Genomic DNA, 22,523 nt, shown 5'->3' with positions numbered 1-22,523 from the left:
CTTATCCGTAGAGCCCTTATGAGAATCGTGGTCTAAAAATTAATAAAAAACTAAAAAAAAATTATGGTTATTATTTTTTTGGAAAAGAAAAATGGGAAAATATTCTACATTCTACAGGAAACACTGCTGCTTGCAGGTTTCATCCCGTAATGAATGTTTTGTGTTTAAGACTTTGTAAATCTCATCATTCTCATGTCCTACTCGTACCGCGATGTTTTTAGAGCCGGTCAAATATTTTCTCGTTGACAATTTTTAAATATTTTAAAATCTACGGTAGCCAGGGATTGAAGTCATCTTTTTCGGTATTATTAATAAACATTTGCTTAAATAATTCTTGATCTTCCAATGCCCTTGTTTAAAGAATTCTTTTTTGTACTCTTGCTTAACAAGGACACTGTCTTCCATTCAGAATCTATAGAAGGCACCTTACGTACATAAAAAGCCAATAGGCTTTTTAATAGTGTAAGTACTTACTATTTAAGTAAAGCGATTTTAGGTTATTAGTTTAATTACATTAAAGCCAAATTATTCAAGTTTGGATTATTTTACTGTGTTGGCTTAGTTATCTCTTTAGTGATAGTCATTCGCAAAATGATGAAATTTAGTAATATCTCTGGAAATCTTAAGTTGAGCAAGATTTTGCGTAGTTCCTTTGATTACAGTGGTAACTCATAAATTTAGAAAAGATTCTTTAAGTGGTATAAAATCTAAAGCTAGACATGGATTAATTAATTAATTAATTAGTCCATGAGCTAGGTTACCAAATGTGCTTGAAATACAGTAAAAGCTGGGCTTCTGCCAGTGGTGTTTCGTTGATCTGTTGAAAATCCCCGTAGACTATGTTTGGTGAGCATCACAATCTTGCCTTTATTAGTTTTCAAGCGCTTTTGTAAACCAAGTTTAAAATATGTAGAGATAAGAATTATGGCTACAGTAGCGTAACTTTTTGGAGTAAGGTTGTTTGGCCTTTGTAAAGGATAAATTTACTAAAGTCAAATGTGAATCCCATTCAGTCAGTAGTATCACTCCATTGATTTCGAAATGACTATCATTTATGTGTACATTTTCTTTGGGAAAAAAACTTTGTTGAGACAGTACTTCTTGCAGACGCTAGACTCAATGGGCTTGATGGTTTTTGAACCAGAAACACAATTTCTTAGTTACGTCCATGTGTTGAGATGGTTTTCAGTATGTTAACATCATACTTTTTTAGGCCATTAGAAGAAATTCATTTCATTACCCATTAATTGAATATAAAAGCCATTATTGAGGTTCTAATATTTTGATGAAACTTAGGCCTTTGAATATCATTATTTATTTATGGGTGAATGTTAGCACTACCATTTATTTCATAATTTCCAATTATAATTTTGAGTCACTGATGCTCTTGCTTTGTTGTAGACAAGTCTATACCTGAAAAAAACAAATTTAAATAAGTATAGGGTTATCCAATAATGATACTGCTGGAGTATTTGAGAATTTATCCATTGGCAAGATTTCCAAGAAAGACATCATTAACTAGTCTGAGGCAAGCAGTAACTTCCAAACACAGTTTCAAAGTTCTTTGAAATAGGAACAAATACAAATATTTAAAGTATGCTAGTCTAAAACGAAATTAATAACTCTGCATTAAAAACCAAGTATTTTTCAAAGACCTGTCGTAAGTTTTTCAAATCATGATCCGAAAGAAATAAATTTAATGAATAAGGCTTAAAATGTTTTTGTTTCATGATCTCTTCATTAAGTTAAACCTTTCATTTAACCACATTTACATTATTTTTCTATTGTACTCCACTCTAATCGGCTATATATTTAGTTTCAAGATTCTGAACATCAAATCTGTTATTTACAATGGTAGTAAAGAATTGAACTGTAGAATTATTCCCGTGACTGATTTTTGTTCAGTTGCAGTAATTTTATTTCTAAAGGTAAAAAAACCCTAGTAAGGAAGATCATGTTTCCATCTATAGTCACTCAATCAAGAATATACTAGAAAATTTAAATTTTAAATACATTGGGGGTGTATCGAAATATTTGCCAGCGATATACGCTCACAGCTGTATTTTTTAAGTTTTAGACTGTTGCACCTTGCGTGAGTAAGGGCTATACTCCCTTTATTATATACTATAGTATTTGAAGTCGAGTATGCAATGATTTAATAAATACAACTAAAGAAATATTAAAGATTTTAATTTAAAAACCCTTGTGTATTTCATGTTATTTTGTCAAATGTGTTTTGCATTACCTCAGTCTTAGCACGTTTTATGTTCCCTCTTAATTTGTCCGATAATTTATGGTATCTACTCAATATCAAATCGAGGAGATTTTTTTTTCAATTTTAAATATCTTTTAGTATTCCTGATGAGAAACGGTAGACATTAGAGGCAGCACTTGTTATCGGTTGAACCGAGAACCTAACAACAACTTTCACCCAGGAGATTTGGTTCCTTCATCATTAATATATTAATAATATTAGTCTTAGCGAGTGATTAAAATAAGATAAGACTGATCTTCAAATTAGTTTACAACTGGAAACCGTAACCCCATCTCTCATTTGATTCAAAAAGCCTTAATTTTTTTCTTTTAACATAATTGTAAAAAGCTGTTACTTAAACATGATGAATTTGAATTTCAAGACTTGTAATTTGAAATTGTTCTTCTAATGAGCCCAAAGTACTTTACATAACAAATTTTATTTAACACTTGCATTAGGCTGTTATGACTGTATAATAATTACAGCAATAATATCACTTAAGTGATCATTTACTGTGGGAGCTAAGTTAGCTAGCAGTTCTACGTCACACGACGTCAAACATGTTTTTTCCTATTAAAACCAAAATGGCCGCCATGTTGGGTAGATTTTTTTTCTATAGGAAAAAGCATAGGTAACACAGAACTGTTAGCTCCCTATAAGAATTTTAAAACAAAGGAATTTTATATATTTCAGTAAGTTTCTTTTCAAATGTAAACTGCATAAAATTAATAATTTTTAATATTTTTTTACTTGTTTTTATGGAACTTACCAATTTACGCGTATTCAGAAATAACCCAAAATGTAAATTATCCGAGATAGGAGAAAACAAAACCATTTAATATTATGTTATTTTTGATAGATCTTAAATATTTTTGTATTTTCTTTTTACTTAGATGTCTGGTGCAACTGGTGACTCAACCAGAGAACTGTCAAACTCACTCAGCCCACCAACGAAGAAACGAAGAACTGATTCAGTTATAAAAAACTGTGGACCTCGTTTAAAGAATCCTGTAAATATGCATTCGCTATTACATCATCTAGCTCAATGCTTTAAAACAATTGGAGAGACCCCACCATTTAAATTACCTATTAAGTATTCTTTGGATAATTGGTAATTTAGGTTCGGGTATAAAATTGTGTAACATAATTTAAAGGGACTATGAACTCACCGTTTTATGGTGAACCAACGTATTTCTCATTTCTGATACCAGGTTTAACTGAAGCTTGTCGCCTTTAGATCCGCGACCCCTAGAAAAACGCCCGTCGCCTTTAGATTCGTGACCCTTAGAAAAACGCCTGTCGCCTTTAGATTCGTGACCCTTAGAAAATCGCCTGTCGCCTTTAGAATCGCGACCCTTAAAATTGCTTTTCTACCCGCGACCCTTAAAAAATAGCTTTTATACCCGCGACCCTTAAAAAATAGCTTTTCTACCCGTGACCCTTAAAAATACAACTTTTCTATCCGCGACCCTTAAAAATACAACTTTTCTACCCGCGACCCTTAAAAAGGTAACTTTTCTACCCGCGACCCTTAAAAAGGTAACTTTTCTACCCGCGACCCTTAAAAAGGTAACTTTTCTACCCGCGACCCTTAGAAAGGTAACTTTTCTACCCGCGACCCTTAGAAAGGTAACTTTTCTACCCGCGACCCTTAGAAAGGTAACTTTTCTACCCGCGCTACCCGCGACCCTTAAAAGGGTAACTTTTCTACCCGCGACCCTTAAAAAGGTAACTTTTCTACCCGCGACCCTTAAAAAGGTAACTTTTCTACCCGCGACCCTTAAAAGGGTAACTTTTCTACCCGCGACCCTTAAAAGGGTAACTTTTCTACCCGCGACCCTTAAAAGGGTAACTTTTCTACCCGCGACCCTTAAAAAGGTAACTTTTCTACCCGCGACCCTTAAAAATGTAACTTTTCTACCCGCGACCCTTAAAAGAACTTTTCTACCCGCGACCCTTAAAAGAACTTTTCTACCCGCGACCCTTAAAAGAACTTTTCTACCCGCGACCCTTAAAAGAACTTTTCTACCCGCGACCCTTAAAAGAACTTTTCTACCCGCGACCCTTAAAAGAACTTTTCTACCCGCGACCCTTAAAAGAACTTTTCTACCCGCGACCCTTAAAAGAACTTTTCTACCCGCGACCCTTAAAAGAACTTTTCTACCCGCGACCCTTAAAAGAACTTTTCTACCCGCGACCCTTAAAAGAACTTTTATACCCGCGACCCTTAAAAATACAACTTTTCTATCCGCGACCCTTAAAAATACAACTTTTCTATCCGCGGCCCTTAAAAATACAACTTTTCTATCCGCGGCCCTTAAAAATACAACTTTTCTATCCGCGGCCCTTAAAAATACAACTTTTCTATCCGCGGCCCTTAAAAATACAACTTTTCTATCCGCGGCCCTTAAAAATACAACTTTTCTATCCGCGACCCTTAAAAATACAACTTTTCTATCCGCGGCCCTTAAAAACACAACTTTTCTATCCGCGGCCCTTAAAAACACAACTTTTCTATCCGCGGCCCTTAAAAATACAACTTTTCTATCCGCGGCCCTTAAAAATACAACTTTTCTATCCGCGGCCCTTAAAAATACAACTTTTCTATCCGCGACCCTTAAAAATACAACTTTTCTATCCGCGACCCTTAAAAATACAACTTTTCTATCCGCGACCCTTAAAAATACAACTTTTCTATCCGCGACCCTTAAAAATACAACTTTTCTATCCGCGACCCTTAAAAATTCAACTTTTCTATCCGCGACCCTTAAAAATACAACTTTTCTATCCGCGACCCTTAAAAATACAACTTTTCTATCCGCGACCCTTAAAAATACAACTTTTCTATCCGCGGCCCTTAAAAATACAACTTTTCTATCCGCGGCCCTTAAAAATACAACTTTTCTATCCGCGGCCCTTAAAAATACAACTTTTCTATCCGCGGCCCTTAAAAATACAACTTTTCTATCCGCGGCCCTTAAAAATACAACTTTTCTATCCGCGGCCCTTAAAAATACAACTTTTCTATCCGCGGCCCTTAAAAATACAACTTTTCTATCCGCGGCCCTTAAAAATACAACTTTTCTATCCGCGGCCCTTAAAAATACAACTTTTCTATCCGCGGCCCTTAAAAATACAACTTTTCTATCCGCGGCCCTTAAAAATACAACTTTTCTATCCGCGGCCCTTAAAAATACAACTTTTCTATCCGCGGCCCTTAAAAATACAACTTTTCTATCCGCGACCCTTAAAAATACAACTTTTCTATCCGCGACCCTTAAAAATACAACTTTTCTATCCGCGACCCTTAAAAATACAACTTTTCTATCCGCGACCCTTAAAAATACAACTTTTCTATCCGCGACCCTTAAAAATACAACTTTTCTATCCGCGACCCTTAAAAATACAACTTTTCTATCCGCGACCCTTAAAAATACAACTTTTCTATCCGCGACCCTTAAAAATACAACTTTTCTATCCGCGACCCTTAATAATCGCGTTTAGCGTTTCGTCCCTTAATAATCGCGTTTAGCCTTTCGACCCTTAATAATCTCGTTTAGCCTTTCGACCCTTAATAATCTCGTTAAGCCTTTCGACCCTTAATAATCTCGTTAAGCCTTTCGACCCTTAATAATCGCGTTTAGGTTTTCGACCCTTTAAAGCGGCTTTAACTCCAACGACTGCTAACTCTGATTAGACGCTTTAGCTAAAGTTGGCCGCGGGGCGAGCCTCTGATCAGCTCGCCTTGAAAACGCGACGTCTACAGAGGCGACTTCAAACTTCTAATAATTGGATTACTTTTCCTGTAGACTCTTTAACTTTTTACGGTAAAAAAGTGACTAAGCCGTCTGGGGGGTAAGGTGCTGTTTCTCACTCGGGCCGGGAAATTCTTCCAAGGCCACGTCATTTTTCTCCCTCGCTTTTCGCTGTTGTGGTATCACCCCTGCGTAGTTGCTTGGCAAGTACTCCGTACTGGCTTCGCCTGTGTATTTCGGCCGTCATTGATAGTTGATAGGCTTATTCAAATGTGTCGTCCGCTGGTTTCGTTGCTATGGGAACGAGTTGTTCTAATGTAGTCCCTGATACAACGACAATTTTACAAGAAACTGAATGCGATAAATCATCAATTAATAATTCAGTTAATGAAATTGAGGTAAGTTTTTAAAATGCCTCCCGCCGAGGCTTATTTTTTATGTATTGTTTAAGAGCGCTCTATTGTCTACTTCTTCCTGGTTGTTGACTTCAGTTCTGCCAAATCATTCAAGACCAAGGCCCAAATTATGAAAGATTGTCATATTGCTTGCAATACCTTTTATATATTACTTAACAGGGTTAATATTACATTTTATTGTATAGATATATTACTGCAATGCAAATTATTTAGTGAATCAAATAAGGGTATTACAATTATTTGTAGTTAGTACAGTGTAATAGCGAAATAATATAAAAAAGGAGTTTGTCCTGATTAAAATAAGGTGAATTAGCTGAGGCAGCTAATAGTTCTTTCATAATTTGGCCCAAGGTTTTTGTTATTTAAAATTTAAATCTAAATATCAGAATTAATTTTAATACTTTATGTACGTGTAATACACGTGTATGCAATGCCTAGAATACCAGAGCTAAATTTGTTACATATTTGTAATATCAAGGGTGTTAGTTTAAAAAATCTCAAGTATAATTTGGTAGATGATTCAATGAATGATATTTATTCAAATCTAACGATGTGGCGCAGTTATCAAATTACCGAAATGTATCTTTTCTGTAGAATTTGATTTAACTATATCTGGGAACGATTTAGATTAATTAAAATGTAACAAAGGAAATGGAAGATTGTTATTGACAAAGATTTCAACATTTCTTTCATTTAAATTTTTATCAAAGTGGGAGGGGTAAATATATTAGTGCTACCTAACAGTAAAATGTTTGGGAGGGGCCTTGCCTATCGGGTTCTTACACCCTATGTAATATTTATTAGGGGGTCTCTAATTTAATTAAAAGTTTCCATTTCACACTGTCAATATTCACTATGGTATACAAAGATGATAGTGGTCCTCAAGTTTACGCACAGTTATTTAGCAGTAACGTCTTGGGACGAAGTTTGGAGAAATGCTCGCCGTAAAGGCTCTTACCTACGAATTTTACATAAGGCTGTAGGAATAAGAGGACCCTAGAGACGTGTACCAAAAATGGCATAGAAAAATGTTCCTAGGGACTAAAACATGAAATTCATTGATCCATTATCAAACGACCCACTTTATACTCTCTTTATATTGTTTTAAATTCTGGTATTAGTGTAAGGATTTGTTAATTTATTTCATTTGGTTTGCAGAGTGAAATGGCTCAAAATGGGTCATCCAAACCAGAAGCAGACATTGATGAAGGGCTTTATTCAAGGCAACTGTAAGTTTTATTCTAGTGTTGATAAAAAAAAATTCCTTTTATCCAGTGGGAGTCTCCTTTAAATGTAAATGTTAATTTAATTTAACATTTGCAACACTATTTGTGAGTAAAAAGTTGTGAAAGTTTTAAACCTGTACTAAATAAACCCTTAATGCTTAAATTGTTCTTATTAAATTAATTTGAAATAAATTAGACTTTTTAGTTATAATGGGTTGGTGTGTATATATTTGTTAAGTGTTAATCAGAAGGATATTGATGGTCTTTAAAATTTTTAAAGGTACGTGCTTGGCCATGAGGCTATGCGACGTATGGCCTCATCAGATGTTTTAATATCTGGAATGAAAGGATTAGGTGTTGAAATTGCTAAAAATGTCATTTTGGGTGGTGTTAAATCAGTCACTGTTCATGATACCGAGGCAGCACAAGTAGCTGATCTCTCATCACAGGTAACATTCATATTTTGTTCTTGCTTGTAATTTTTCCTTTTTGTTAGTCTAATTAATTTACTCATCTTAACGATAGTATATTTAATGATATGCCTAAGAATAACTACCCCATTAATCAAAACCCATTTAAATTTAACAAGTTTTGAATTTGGCTTTATTTAAATAATCATTAGTTATACATTTCTAAAAGCTTTCCTGGTATTTAAAATTTCAAATCTATGGGGAAATTTGTTGCCATTGATTGAAGCTGACATACTGCTGAGAGTTAAAAATGTCAGGGTACTTATAAATTCATGTAAGTTATTTGGTTGCGAAAAAGATAATCCGCCATTTGAATTTTGAATTGCCGTGAGTCGTTTCACGGGCTGTTTTTACAGCTCAAAGTATAAGTTACATAGCCCACTTCTTGTTATTCCACATCCCATATCTCAATTTTGTTTAGTCTTGTAATAACCATTAAGGATGTTATGAAAATGTTAAAGTAATTCCTGTAGCAAATACAATAAGTAGTAAACCAAATAACTGGAAATTAAAATTAATTAAAGTTTAGTGTATTGAAGAAAAAATTAAAATCATGCCTTTTGTTTTGGGTTTAAAGGCCGACTACATAGTTATTCGGTCTTACAATGGAAACTGGCTGCTTTCATAGGGCATTTGTCTTGCAGCGAGCCAACTTCCAGTGAAAGACAGTAAACCAATTAACTATGTAGTTGTCCTTTAAATGGAGATTGACTAGAAGATAAATTTTTGGTTCTGGTTTCACACACTAGTGAAAATTAAAAGAAATTTTGTGCTTACCTTTGTTTTTGGTTAATCTCGGAAAACTAGGAAGTTCTTGCAATCTTCTGATAATGTATTTTCCTCCTTTTTTGTTAGCATGAGCCATGAGGTCTTGTCAGGGCCATCTTTATCTTTCAGGCGACCCTGGGCTTATAATATCAGGCACCCTTTTTCATATGGCCGGGTCTCTATTAAATAATAAAAAATATGAAGGGCCAGATGGCCCCTTAGGGCTTACCCCTCCCTAGCTAGTCCATTAATTAATAACTGCAATTAAATTTTACATATACCTATTTTCTTCTAAGTCTTTTTATGATTGTAAATTTCTGCTATTCCGAATTAGTTTTTTCTCAACACGGAAGATGTTGGTAAGAACAGAGCTGAAGCTTGTTTTGAACATTTGAGGGAACTCAATAGCTATGTGGAAGTCTCTTGTTATACTGGTGATCTTGATGAAGATTTCTTAAAGAAATTCAGGGTATGTATTGTTACTAAGATTATTTGGTCCAATTTTTATTCTTTTTTATTTGATATTTTAGGTTATTGTTTTAACTGAGTCAAATCTCGATGAACAATTGCGGATATCCAAAGTCACACATGATAATGACCTTGCCCTAATTGTAGCCTCTACCAAAGGCCTATTTGGGTATGTACGTTTTAGCAAATGTTAAGTTATACTGCTATTAATTTTTTTGTGCTTTAGAAAAGTGTTTAGCGCTGTGTATTAAAAGTTTGAGGTATTAAATGCAGATTATCATTATTTTAGAAATAATTCAAATCTGTATTTAATACCTAAACATATGATAGAAATATTTGTATCGTATGTTACATAATTACTCGTAAATATGCCACGAAAGCCTTCTGCTTAATGAAACCTTCTTCAAGGGATAAGACTTAAATTATGTCACCTACAACTCGGTGATAAAAAATACGTTATATAGAAGTTAAGCAGAATTTGTACAGTGTTTCTAGTTTTTCATTTTTCGGGTGTTGCTTTAAATTCCCTGTTGGATAGACCATGACCTGAGTCCAAGCCTTTAACTTTGTTGCTATCCAGGATTGACCATAGGGTTGTTCGTTTATCGTGGGCACCTTGTAGTTCTATTAAAGAATTTGATGCAGTAGTGAGGAACTTAGGGTTGGAGGCTTCTGGGGGTACGAAACCTATGGATGATCCGGCGCATTTCCATTCAACTCATGGCTTTGGGGATGTGTATCGGGTGAGCATGAACTCTGGGGATGGAGATGTGAATTCTTGGCCTCAGGAACAGTCACAAGGTGTTAGAGGTGTAAGACCTGATTTTAACGTCCTTGTACATGTTTCCTTTGCAGGGGTCAGGGCCATTTTGTTAAAGATTGTCCTTCTCGGGTAGATAAGGTTCAACCACCATCTTATTTACATGGTAGCGTTTATCTTAAGGACTTTTTATTAACTTGAAGCTCCACTGCTAGATAATTAATGGTATTGATATTAGCTTGCGGCCATCATGGTGATGCTATCAAATTGTTTTACAAAATTACAATTATGTAATTTTTTTAATTTAATAGTTGTTTAAAGCATGACTGATACTTCATGGTATTCTTGATTTTATTAAAAACAGTCAAAATTTACATGTTTCCGAAGCTTTCGGGTTCGAGACCCCTCGTCAAGCGGTATTTCAGTTTTCAAAATACCGCTTGACGAGGGGTCTCGAACCCGAAAGCTTCGGAAACATGTAAATTTTAACTGTTTTTAATAAAATCAAGAATACCATGAAGTATCAGTCATGCTTTAAACAACTATTCAATTAATATTTTAAACCATGGTAAATAAAAATTTTAACTTATACGATGTAATTTTTTTCTCTATAAGATGATTAAGGAACTCATTAGATTTAACGTAAAATGGACAAAAATTATTGGTTAACGCTGGCGAATTTCTACTCTTAATCTTCTTAACACTTGCATTTGATGACATGTGAATATTAGACAACTAATTAAATGGTTGTTGATCTTGGACCATTTTGAATTTTAAAAAGTGGATCGTAGATCAAATAAAACCATAGTTTCTCTCATGCGAAAATAAGAATTCAACTGATCTATTGATATTTCTTTTTTAGACAAATATTTTGTGATTTTGGGGAAAAATTTGTGGTAGCAGATACGAATGGCGAACAACCACTCTCGGCCATGATCTCAAATATATCAAAGGGTCCTGAAGGAATTGTGATGTGTTTGGATGAAGGTAGACATGGTTTTGAGGATGGAGATTATGTTACGTTCTCAGAAATTCAAGGGATGACGGAACTGAATCAGTGTTCCCCAAAGAAAATCAAAGTTATTGGTAAGTTATTGTATTTGAATACTTAGTTCTGTGACGTTTTGATGGTTTAAGCTGCCATTGCGTTAATCGTGATTTACACCATTTTTTGGTATAATCTGTATCTACCTTTCCTTTTTAATAAATTGGTTTTCAAGCAATTTGTAACCCCTTTTGATTGGTGTGTGTCATGTTAAAATTGTAACCCCATGAACCCTTAATTTAGAATCTTTCTTGGGCGCAATGATACATCAAATTTTATTTGAAATACTGTTCATAGGGGTGTGAGTCCAGTTTTTTGGGTTTTTAGTCTTAGAAAAAGATTGGCTCAAGCCCTAGAGTGCTGAAAAATAGTGTGTAGCCCTAGTACTCTTAAAATTTATCACCAAGCTGTTTTAAATAAAGAAAATTTATATTTTTTTAACTAATTACTGAAGTTTATAAAAAATTAACAATTTTTTATTATAAACAAGTTAATTGCCAGCTTAAAATATATTAATTTGAGCTCCATTAAGGTAACGTTCAAACCTGAATGTTAGTCCAGTTATAGTATTTCTTGGTCTTAGCAAAAGAGTCGAGTACTTGTTAATCCCAGAAATAGCAGTTTGGAACCAGTCAAATACTCACAAACTATAATCTGTATCTATTTATATCTTATAAAAATTTTGGATCGCTAGGAAATAGCCATTTTAAAATTATTTTATATCTTTTTAGGACCGTTTAGTTTCAGCATAGAATGTGACACAAGTGATTATGAAGATTACGTCCGAGGTGGAATAGCAACTCAAGTTAAAATGCCAACAACTGTGGAATTTAAGCCAATGGAAGTGTCTCTGAAGAATCCAGAAATAGTGTTTTCCGATTTTGCAAAAATGGAAAGACCCCAACAATTACATTTAGGATTCCAAGCTTTACATGAATTTCAGAAGAAAAATGAGAGACTTCCAAAGCCGTGGAACACTGTAAGTACTTTCAATTTAATATTTTCTGTCTTTATTGTTTAAATTAATTTACTCTCCATAATTGTAGGCTGATGCGGAGGAAATACTAGCCATTGTTAAAGAAATCAACAGCGGTCTTGAAAATTCCATTGAGGAGTTAGATACTGATTTACTTCAAAAATTTTCATTTTTATCATCTGGTGATCTCTGTCCTATGCAAGCTGTAATTGGAGGAATTTCAGCGCAAGAACTTATGAAGGCAAGTTTAAGCAGATGTTTCTATGAAATGAAATTGACCAAAAGTAGTACTAAAAGATGATGAATTTACGTCGCAAGAAAGCTTTATTAGTTTAGTCAAGAATGAATTCCAAGTACCTAAGAACATGGGAAGGCCTAAATTCTAAACCAGGGTTGGCTGGTTTAAACCTTGGTTTAAATCATGGTTTAAACCAAGTGATTTTCTTCATCCTATATTTTACTTAATTTTATCTACTGTTTTTCGATAAGGATCCTTATTTTTGCTTATGGTTTTTCCTATATTTTCCTTTAAATCACTTGAAAATGAGCTATTTTTTCAATAACATTTTTGAGGCATTTTCCTGGTCACCCTGCATTTATACAAAATCAAAAATGAAACTAACTAAAACTTCGTTCTTGTGAGGCTTGTAAGAAACTAAACTAAAACTGAAACTTTGTTCTGGTCACATGAGACTTGTAATAATACTCTTACTAATTTTTAATGGATTTGTAATATGAATGCAGGGTGAAACGAAAGCAAAAATAGAGTAAGAGTAAAATAAAGCAGTTTTTAATAAAAACCTGATTTAAACCCAAAAAACCTGGTTTAAACCAAATAAACCGATTTTTTGGGTTTTTATGAAAAAAAAACTGTTCTAAACCTCATCCTAGCATAGTTTGTAGCGAAATTTAGAATGCTTTCGGTTTTTCTTGATTCTCTTTCGAACAGACTTATTTGCCATCTGTTTACATTTTGATTAAAAACAGACAAATATACTTATATATATTATATTATATATTATTAGGTAGCTGAATGCATTCTTGGTATAGTTTTAGCATAAGAGTTTTAAGTTTGCGATGGGAATTCCTCAAGAATCCCGTATTTGCTCCAAGACTATTAAAAGTAAAAAAAGCAACATAAAAGATACGTTCAAACAAGGCAAAATTAATTTATTGAAAGACCTATTATCAGGATAAACAATTTAATTGATAATTTCTACAATGTTAACATTTTCATGGTAGAAATTATGTTTGGGAAAAATTGTTTTTATGCCGAAACCCTGTGAATGCTATTATTTGTCATTGGAAGAGTAGATTTTAAATTAAAGTATGTATTCAGGGCAATTACCTGATAACTGCTAGTTATTCTATTGATCAATTTTAAACTTGACCAACCAACTAAAACCATACTTTTTGACAATTTTTAAGTGTATTTGTAATGAGAATAGAGAAAGCTAAATTTTATTTGGTAAATAGGTAATTTAAAATCTGTTCAGGGCACCTTAGCAATCAGTCTTGATACTTATAGTCCCTTATAGATTTTTTATATAAGCTATTATAAGTTCAGAACTTCTTAATCCGTAACAACTCTTTATTTTCTAATTTTCTTTTTTGCGGTTGACACGAATTAAGACTATGGTGCAGGGTCCTCCTTTCCTTTCCAAAGAGATATTTATGGTGGGGTGGTTGAGTGGTTAGCACTTTCGCCTCGCAGTAAGTGGAGGCGGGTTCGATTCCAGCTTGTGGCACTGGGTGAAAACTCGGAACAACTCCTTCTGCGTTGAGTTTTCAAGTTCTCTCCTCACTGGTTTAACGGGTTTTCCCCCGAGCTCTTTGGTTTCTCCTTCCATGAAAACTTGTTGAGGTTAACGGTAATAGTTAGTGTAGGGAGCTGTTGGCTCGATCGCTTAGCATGCAGGGCTTGCCACCACCCTCCTATGCATTATAACCCAGCCACCCGAATTAAAGGCTTTAAAAATCGCTTGATGACTTAGGCCTAAGGTGGTGCCTTCGGTATTAGCTTAGAAGAAAGTGTTACTCTGCAGCTGATGGAATTCTTACCCATATGATGGCAGAAACTGTTGTTTAACTATTACATGGTTTCACCTTTGTTGACTAATTTTATAGTACTTCCAAGATATAATTAGTCCACATATTAAAAATTATAATCTCCGGATGATATGCCAGAGTAAAAAATTTAGGTTTTATTTACTTTTGATTGTGAATTTTTTTATTACATGGTAATGAACTAATGATTTAAATTAATTTGAGCAAATGTAATATAGACATTGTACAATAGATTCGAAATCACTTCCTTGTAGTCAATAGTTTACCCAATTTGTGCTTAAAAACTAAACTGATGAGCTATATATTTGTGTACTATTACTGTTATTAATTTAATTTTTAATAGGCTTGTACTGGGAAATTCACTCCAATCAATCAATGGTTTTATTTTGATGCCCTGGAGTGCTTACCCGAAGTAGTTGAAGAACAGCAAGCACAGCCTGTAAGCATAAATAATGGTGGTATTTAGTTTGATTAATGATCCAAGACAACATTGTATTTTTAGACTAATAGTCGATATGATGGACAAATTGCCGTGTTTGGGAAAAAAGTGCAAGAGAAAATTGGACAAGTAAAATACTTTCTGGTAAGATTTAGACTGAAAAGAAATTTATTTTCATAGACATTATTAATACATTTATAATCCACAGCATAGTGAACGCATGGAATTATAAGCCATTACTTAGAATCTAGGTTGCCACAGTTCAGGGAAATCAAAAATTTATAATAGGTCCAAAGAGTGGGGAAATTTTAATTTGCTGAGTCGGAATTAAATTTTATCTTAAATGTTAGAAGGTAATTTTACCATTTAGTTCCTGAGAAGTTATGGTCAATTTTTTTAACATCACAGTAGTTTTTTTGATAAAACGTAACCTTTATACTAAATATAACTTGAAGCAAATTAACTAACTTCTGATAAAACTAAAATATAGTTAGAAATTGTCTAATATTGACCTTAAAAAGGTCAGGGGAAATCTCGGTATCTTAACATATGTTGGCAAACCTGAATAACAAGTCAACTTTATAGTTTATTAATTTTAAATGGTACCTGTTTAGTTTCAAAACTTGTTTATTGTATTTTCAATTAACCAATTTAATATAATTATTTAGGTTGGAGCTGGTGCAATTGGCTGTGAGCTTCTCAAAAACTTTGCAATGATGGGATTGGCTTCAGGTTGTGAAGGTAAAGTCCTTCTGACTGACATGGACATCATTGAAAAGTCAAACTTAAACAGACAGTTCCTCTTCAGACCTTGGGATGTCGGCGTAAGCATTTTGTCCTTAAATGTTTCTCTAAAACTATTTTTAAATGTAATGTATGTTATATGCCGTTGTTCATAGTGCGTAGCGTAGATTTTTCGTGCCTCAGTATTATGGGGAAATTTTATATACACACACTTGGAATGTATAAGCAATTCTTGGGGTGGCACTGATGATTCCCATAGAAGTGGGTGTGGGTATTAGTAGAATTTTTGAAGTGATCTGCGGTATGCTTAACTTAATGGCAATTTAAAAATAAGCCTTAGCAAGATTTAAATTTTGCAAACCTCATTTATTATTTTTGGAATTTATGTGCAACTAAATCCCATTTTGTTAAGAATTTCTAGAACTTAAGCGGTTTCTATCAGAATTTCAGTTAATGATATTGCCTATTTACAGCATCTATCGTTGATGTTACTCTAAGATTTTTCGCATTTTCGGTTTTGACGTCATGTTGCTAATTGGCTACTCAACTAAGTCATCGGCTGTTTTATAGTTAAACATAAATGCAAAAAAATTAGAAAATTTGCAATATTTTATCTAAATTATTTGAATATGGGGGAATTTCTGTTAATCCTTTTGTACACATGAGGTAGCCGCAGGTAGGTGGCATTTCCCAAAATTTGTTAAACCAAAAAGTGTTTTGTAAAATTCTACATCGGGTTGGACAATGGTCACAATGGAAATCTTTTTTAGAAAACTTTTTCTCCCTTGAGTTTTACTGAATTCAGGTGGTCTCATTAAGCATATTTAAATTGATTATGTATTTTACAGCGTCATAAGTCAGAAACTGCTGCTGCTGCAGTAAAAAAAATGAATCCTGATGTTAAAATCGAAGCACATCAAAACAGAGTTGGTCCTGAAACTGAAAATATTTATGATGATAATTTCTTTGAGCAGTTAGATGGAGTAGCTAATGCTCTTGACAATGTTGATGCTCGTACGTATGATTGTCAAAACATAAATTTTTACATTTCTTAATTGATAATGTTTTTTATCAAGGCATATACATGGATCGACGATGTGTCTACTATAGACTACCATTATTAGAATCTGGAACATTAGGAACAAAAGGCAATGTGCAAGTAAGTTGCTGATATCTTCAGAGGTAGTTTACCTAGAAACATTTCTCAGAATAGAAATTTCAAAAGCTTTTCTGTTTTCTATTATAAGTTTTAATTTTTGCTTTGAGGCCTATTTGTCTTAAGTAATAATTATTTCAATCAGTCGGGTTTAGTTCTCCATTTTTTACTCTTATTTAAATTTATTTTGTTTGTGCTAAAGTAATAATAATGTAACTAATACTTAGAATCCTTTTTGTAGCTAAAAGAAACTGAAATTGTTTATTACTTTCAGGTTGTAATACCACACCTTACAGAATCCTATTCATCATCTCAAGACCCTCCTGAGAAGTCCATACCCATATGCACTCTTAAGAACTTCCCTAATGCCATTGAACACACACTTCAAGTAAGTAATGTTCTCATGTCTTTTTTATATTATTCTATAATTTTAACTTGTAATGAAAACTGAAATTTAATTTAACATTTATATTATTATTGAGATTAAAATTTATTAATTATATTAAAATATTTTTCTAATGTCAAGAATTAAAGCTAGGTGGCTACCATAATTTTTAATTTTCTTTCTAGTGGTCTCGAGATGACTTCGAAGGGGTTTTTAGGCAAGCAGTTGAAAATGCTGTTCAATTTTTCAAGTAAGTTAATAATAAACATAGTGCAGTTTTTCTTCGTATTGGAATCTGTGTGTAGTGGCTATTTAGGAACAATAATAGTCATAATTTGGAGGAATATTCACCAAATGGTAGTGTGCTAAACTCAATGTAGTAGTGATGCTATGTCACTAGATGTCACACCGTAAGTGGTGGCAAGGAAAGTAGCCACAATTCTAATTTATGCTTAGTGGAAACCCTAATTATTTGGATGAACCAAAGATTTGCGATTGGTATTAACTATAAACTGAATTTTTCATATTGGGTGTGGTACAATTTTAGTGCTGCAGATTGTCACATTCTCTTGTAGGAAATAATTGTTTTACGGTACACTTGGGGTTTTTAGTGTATTTATAAACTGGTTTTAAAAACACTGTTTAATTACTAGTACTAGAATTAAATGTTAATTTATTTACTTTTCCTAGTACCCATATTTTTTTTTACAATTTTGTTGGGAGTGATACGTGCTGTTTTAATTTATTCGTTTTCCTTTTCAGTGATCCAAAATTTTTAGACAGAACAGTGAAATTGCCAGGCAATCAACCGGTAAGTTTCTTCCCAATTCTGTGTATAGTTGGAAAGTTTCCTTAACTGCCATCTCATGTATATATTTTTTAGCTGGAGATTATGGAATCTGTTAAGAAAGCAATTATAGATGAAAGGCCAACAGCCTTTGGAGATTGTGTGAGATGGGCACGTTTTAAATTTGAAGAAGAATATTGTAATCAAATCAAGCAGTTACTCTTCAATTTCCCATCTGAGCAGGTACATTTGCAACCTTTTCTCTTTTATATATTCAGTACTGTAACGTTTTACATTCATTTTCAGGTTACTTCATCTGGTGCTCCCTTTTGGTCTGGCCCTAAGAGATGTCCTCATCCAATAAAATTTGATTCAAGTAATGTATGTATGAATTTTTAAATTGAATCTATGTATTAATATTAATCAATATTAACCAGTACTGCTATACAATCATAAATTAATGATTCATTTGAGGTCAAATATTTTTTCATCTTAAATTACTCAGACCCATAGTTCTAATAGAATAAAAAGACTCGGAACTATGACCTAATAGGCCTGAGTTAAAAACCAATTAAAAATTAGCCACAATCTCCAACAGTAGACTTAAAATCAGTTTCAGGTATTTATTTTATTCTCAAACACCTATCTACGTAACTAGTTACATTTTACAATGTTTAAGTTTTTCTAGGGTTTTGCTGTTTTTCCCCTTTACGTAATGGACTTCTCTACCTTTTCGCATTAACTCTTTTTCTATGTAGTAAATTTAGTTGGTATTCATACTTGCAATGACCAAACTTGATTTCAATTGAAATCTTTATTTTGGCATTCTTAAATGAAATACATAATTTATTTTTAAATTTAGGCATTGCATTTGGATTACATTCAAGCTGGTGCCAATTTGAAGGCATTTGTTTATAACCTTCCTGGGAACACAAATAGGGAAGAGATAGTTAATATTCTGGAGACTATTGAAGTGCCTGAATTTACACCCAAATCTGGTGTGAAAATAGCAGTTACTGAAGCAGATGCTCAACAGGACTCTCAATGTGGTATGATACCTAATTGGTGCAGCCTTGCGTTTAAGGCTGAATATTCAATTTAGAGGTGTGCTAGTACTCTAAAATTGCAAATTATTGTCCAATAACAACTCTAATTTGAATTGGTTATTTCCCGAGTTCTTTCCCAAGGGCCAAAAATAACTTTCATTGGACTTTAGTTTAGGGGTGGAGGTTTCCTTGATGGAGCTCAACTGCTTTTTTTTAAAGTTGGCAATTAAATTGTTTTAAGTTTAATAAAAATTAAAATTTATATTAAAATTATTTTATCGTTTAGACTGTTTATCTCTATTTTAAAGGCCAATGTTTAAATTTAGGACTAGAATAGGACTAAACCTTTTTGGACTCAAGACTCAAATTGAACGCCCAAAAACCAGACTCGCACACCCCTAAAAGAATATATTTTCCGAATTTTACAACATTTTAATTTCATTCTAGATGCAGATAGAGTAGCCCAAATACAAGATGAATTAATGAAGTGTCTTAAAGCTTGTGGGAAAGGAGGTATCAAAATGACCCCAGTTGATTTTGAGAAAGATGATGATACCAATCATCACATGGATTATATTGTTGCCGCGTCCAATTTAAGAGCTGAGAATTACGATATACCTCCTGCTGATAGACACAAGAGCAAACTAATCGCTGGTAAAATCATTCCTGCCATTGCAACCACCACTTCTCTAGTTACTGGTCTTGTGTGTTTGGAATTATATAAGCTGGTCCAAGGGCACAAAAATATTGAACTTTATAAGAACGGTTTCGTTAACTTGGCTTTGCCTTTCTTTGGCTTTTCTGAACCAATACCAGCTCCAAAGCAAAAGGTATAGTGATATATTTATTTTCGATAATGTTTTTCGGTTTATTCTTGTATTGATTCTTTGAAAACATAGTATTATGAGACTGAATTTACATTATGGGACCGTTTCGAAGTTGAAGGTGAACTTACCTTAAGAGAGTTCCTAAAGTATTTCGAGGTAAGTAGCTATAATAATAAGTAATTTTAGTGTTGACTGTTCATAGGTATATGAGAAGTTCATAGTCATTCTGAAACTTAAAGTAATTTGTTTTTGGCAGTCATGGGGAGGGGATTGGCTAAAATGTAAATTGATTTTACTACATTTTAGTTCAGTAACTGGCAGTGCCTGGGATTATCTGAACCCATAAATGAGATTTTTAGGCCCCTTTTTTGCTTAAGCTTGCACAACAGTGATTCATCTGAAATATTTAAGTTCCTAGGTTTCCTAGAATTTAAAAGTTAACCCCAAAATGTTTTAAGCTAATTTTAATATTTTTGGGTCCCCTTGGTAGGATTTTAGAGCTCCCTTCAAATATTAGAGTTTTATGGAAAGTAAAATATCTGCTGGACTGCGACTTGTTTCAGATTGTCACATGAATTCCGTATTAGAAACTTGTTTAGTCTTAATACAGTTTAAAAACCTTTGTAGGATGTACATGGACTGGAAATAACAATGTTGTCTCAGGGAGTGTGTATGCTATATTCGTTTTTTATGCCTCAAGCTAAAAGAGAGGAAAGATTGGAATTAACGTAAGTTTCTCCTGGACTTTGTGGAATCAGTTAAATACAATGTCAAACTTAAAATAATAATAATCAGCTAGGCTAATACCCAAGGCATCTAGGCGACTTATAATGCTACCTTAATAATAATGTGTTTAAGCTTTACACACTCAAATTAAAGGTCAACAAAAACGCTGTAGTGAGGAAACTGTAGGGATTGCTTAAATATTACTGCTTAGGCTATCACTGCATTAATTTATTATTATACACCCATGAATAAAGAACATAGAAAGATTGCCTTACTATAATGTGGGTGTTGTAGAAGCAGGACAAGTTTATTGTTCTTTTTATGATGCTCTAAATTTCGCTCTCCAATTGACCTGAGAATAGCCAATGAGATGCATTATAGCTGAGGCATCAAGGAAAGAGAGAGCCGCAGCTAGAGTGTGGTCATTGACTTTACTCGGTCAAATTTGACAGCTCCATTAGTGACAATGAAGTGAGTCAGAGCTTAGTCTTGCCAGTGCTACAGGCTGATGCTATGAAGATTTATATAAATAAATTAATTCTTCCATTAAAGTAGATCCTGACAGTTTCCACAAGCCTTCAATTCCACTTTTGTTTGCTTGTATTTTTTCATAATAAGCTATTGAATTTTTACATTTGAGATGTACAGCTTTTGCATGTTATCGTTACCTATTTGTTTCTTATTTAAATATTTGACAGCGGCTTTGTCTACATCGTTTATCAGGAGCTTTTCCTAAATTTCTTGAAACTTTATACAGAGGAATTGTTTGAGTAATCTATTTTTAGAGGAATAATAGTTGTATATTTGTAATATTAAGTAAACAGCCCTGAAAATATGCAAAATATCAAAGAAAATATCAATAAGTTAATGCACTATAGAGATTCTAAAAGTAAATTTTTTTATAATATTCTAAAATTTGTAAGCCTTGAAGAAATATAATGTACCAGTGACTTTTAGTTATAATAATTTAACTTGGTCTACTATTTTATACTTGTTTAATTCATTTTTATTATGGCTGAATATTTGTTTTATTTTTTCACGAATATTTTTTAGGATGTCCGAAGTTGTTAAGAGAGTATCAAGAAAAAAGATCGAACCTCATATAAAGGCTCTTGTGTTTGAACTTTGCTGTAACGATAGAGAAGGAGAGGATGTTGAAGTCCCGTATGTGCGTTACAAGTTACCCTCAGAAAACAGTCAATGAAATTGAACCCACTTGTTAGATGCAATTTCGCGTAATGTTAGTTTAGAAAATTTCAGTTCCCATTGCTACAAACATTCGTTACTATTGTCTAAAAATAGGAATATCACCCAAGGAAAACCTTTTAGGTGATTTTTTTGTACAGAACTGGCTTGGCGTATTTCCAACCAGCCATTTCATTTCTAACTTAAATTAACAGTACTCTATTTTATGTTGAGTTTTTCTATTTTGTGAAATTGTATTTGCCCATGTGTGAAAAACTAAATTAAACTAGTTTTATTTGAAGTTATTTAATTGCTCTAGCATTTTCAGTTTTTGTTTTTTTATACTACTACTACAAAATATTTCTGGAACTTTGTTTAATGTAACCAATTTTGCCTGAAAAGTTTTCTATCTGATGGAATAAAATAATGAAGTGAATATTTTTGAAGTGTTTTGTTTTCAATTGAGGTTGTGTATTTGACTAAAATTACACAACTAATGCACGGCGAGCGAATGGCGAATTTCGATTATGGGTGTCCAGTCCTAATTTTTGGGGTTTTAAGTCTAGTCTCATGTCCTGAAAATAAAGACGTTAGAGCCTCGATTCCCCTAAAGAGAAGTCTTTAGTCGAGTCCAATAGGCTCTTATATAATACATCTTATGGATTCCTGTTACCAATAATAATCATATCTCTACTTTGAATGCTTTTGTGCGGTATCGCGTATAGTAAGATCAGTCTGGTCTGACAGCTTTGGCACCGCCTACTAGATAAAAACAAGGAGGATAGGAAGGGAGGCGACGTAGGAGGGATGAACGCGCCAGCATCCTTGTAAGAAGCTTAGCGCGCGCTCAGCGGGAAAATTTCGGAAAAATGGCGGCAACACGTAGCGTTCATCCCTCCTACTTCGCCTCCCTTCCTATCATCCTTGATAAAAACTCCCCTTTGCGTGCGCTCCCCTCTCCCGTTGTTGTTTGTTAAGTCACCGCCAACTTCGATCTCTCGCGCTACAGGGGCCATCTCATTC

At 33.6% G+C, this 22,523-nt stretch overlaps 1 protein-coding gene across 5 annotated transcripts; it reads left to right on the top strand.

Annotated features, from left to right (window-relative positions):
• The first annotated feature begins 171 nt into the window (after window positions 1–171).
• Uba1 (ubiquitin-like activating enzyme 1) lies at window positions 172–21,936 on the top strand. 5 transcript variants are annotated; one of them, XM_090180529.1, is made up of 25 exons: window positions 172–302; window positions 391–462; window positions 3,148–3,264; window positions 7,584–7,654; window positions 7,932–8,100; window positions 9,224–9,358; window positions 9,420–9,526; window positions 10,980–11,203; window positions 11,894–12,141; window positions 12,209–12,379; window positions 14,549–14,644; window positions 14,708–14,788; window positions 15,313–15,468; window positions 16,237–16,402; window positions 16,465–16,547; window positions 16,819–16,932; window positions 17,115–17,179; window positions 17,692–17,740; window positions 17,813–17,959; window positions 18,023–18,097; window positions 18,579–18,765; window positions 19,210–19,592; window positions 19,662–19,745; window positions 20,217–20,317; window positions 21,369–21,936. In XM_090180529.1, the coding sequence occupies exons 3-25, from the start codon at window positions 3,148–3,150 to the stop codon at window positions 21,517–21,519; spliced, it is 3,180 nt and encodes a 1,059-aa protein (XP_090036655.1). In that variant the 5' UTR covers window positions 172–302; window positions 391–462; the 3' UTR covers window positions 21,520–21,936. The 5 variants fall into 5 exon arrangements, with proteins under 5 accessions (XP_090036655.1, XP_090036631.1, XP_090036636.1 ...); XM_090180505.1 differs by having other exon boundaries at window positions 17,813–18,097; XM_090180506.1 differs by having other exon boundaries at window positions 174–302; window positions 410–462; window positions 17,813–18,097.
• The last annotated feature ends 587 nt before the right edge of the window (window positions 21,937–22,523 follow it).

This window comes from Leiobunum rupestre, chromosome 1 (genome assembly GCF_980474605.1).
Source record: "Leiobunum rupestre chromosome 1, qqLeiRupe1.1.hap1, whole genome shotgun sequence".
NCBI lineage: Eukaryota > Metazoa > Arthropoda > Arachnida > Opiliones > Sclerosomatidae > Leiobunum > Leiobunum rupestre.
Note: the sequence above shows the minus strand (reverse complement) of the source record. Positions and strands in the feature narration are given on the sequence as shown.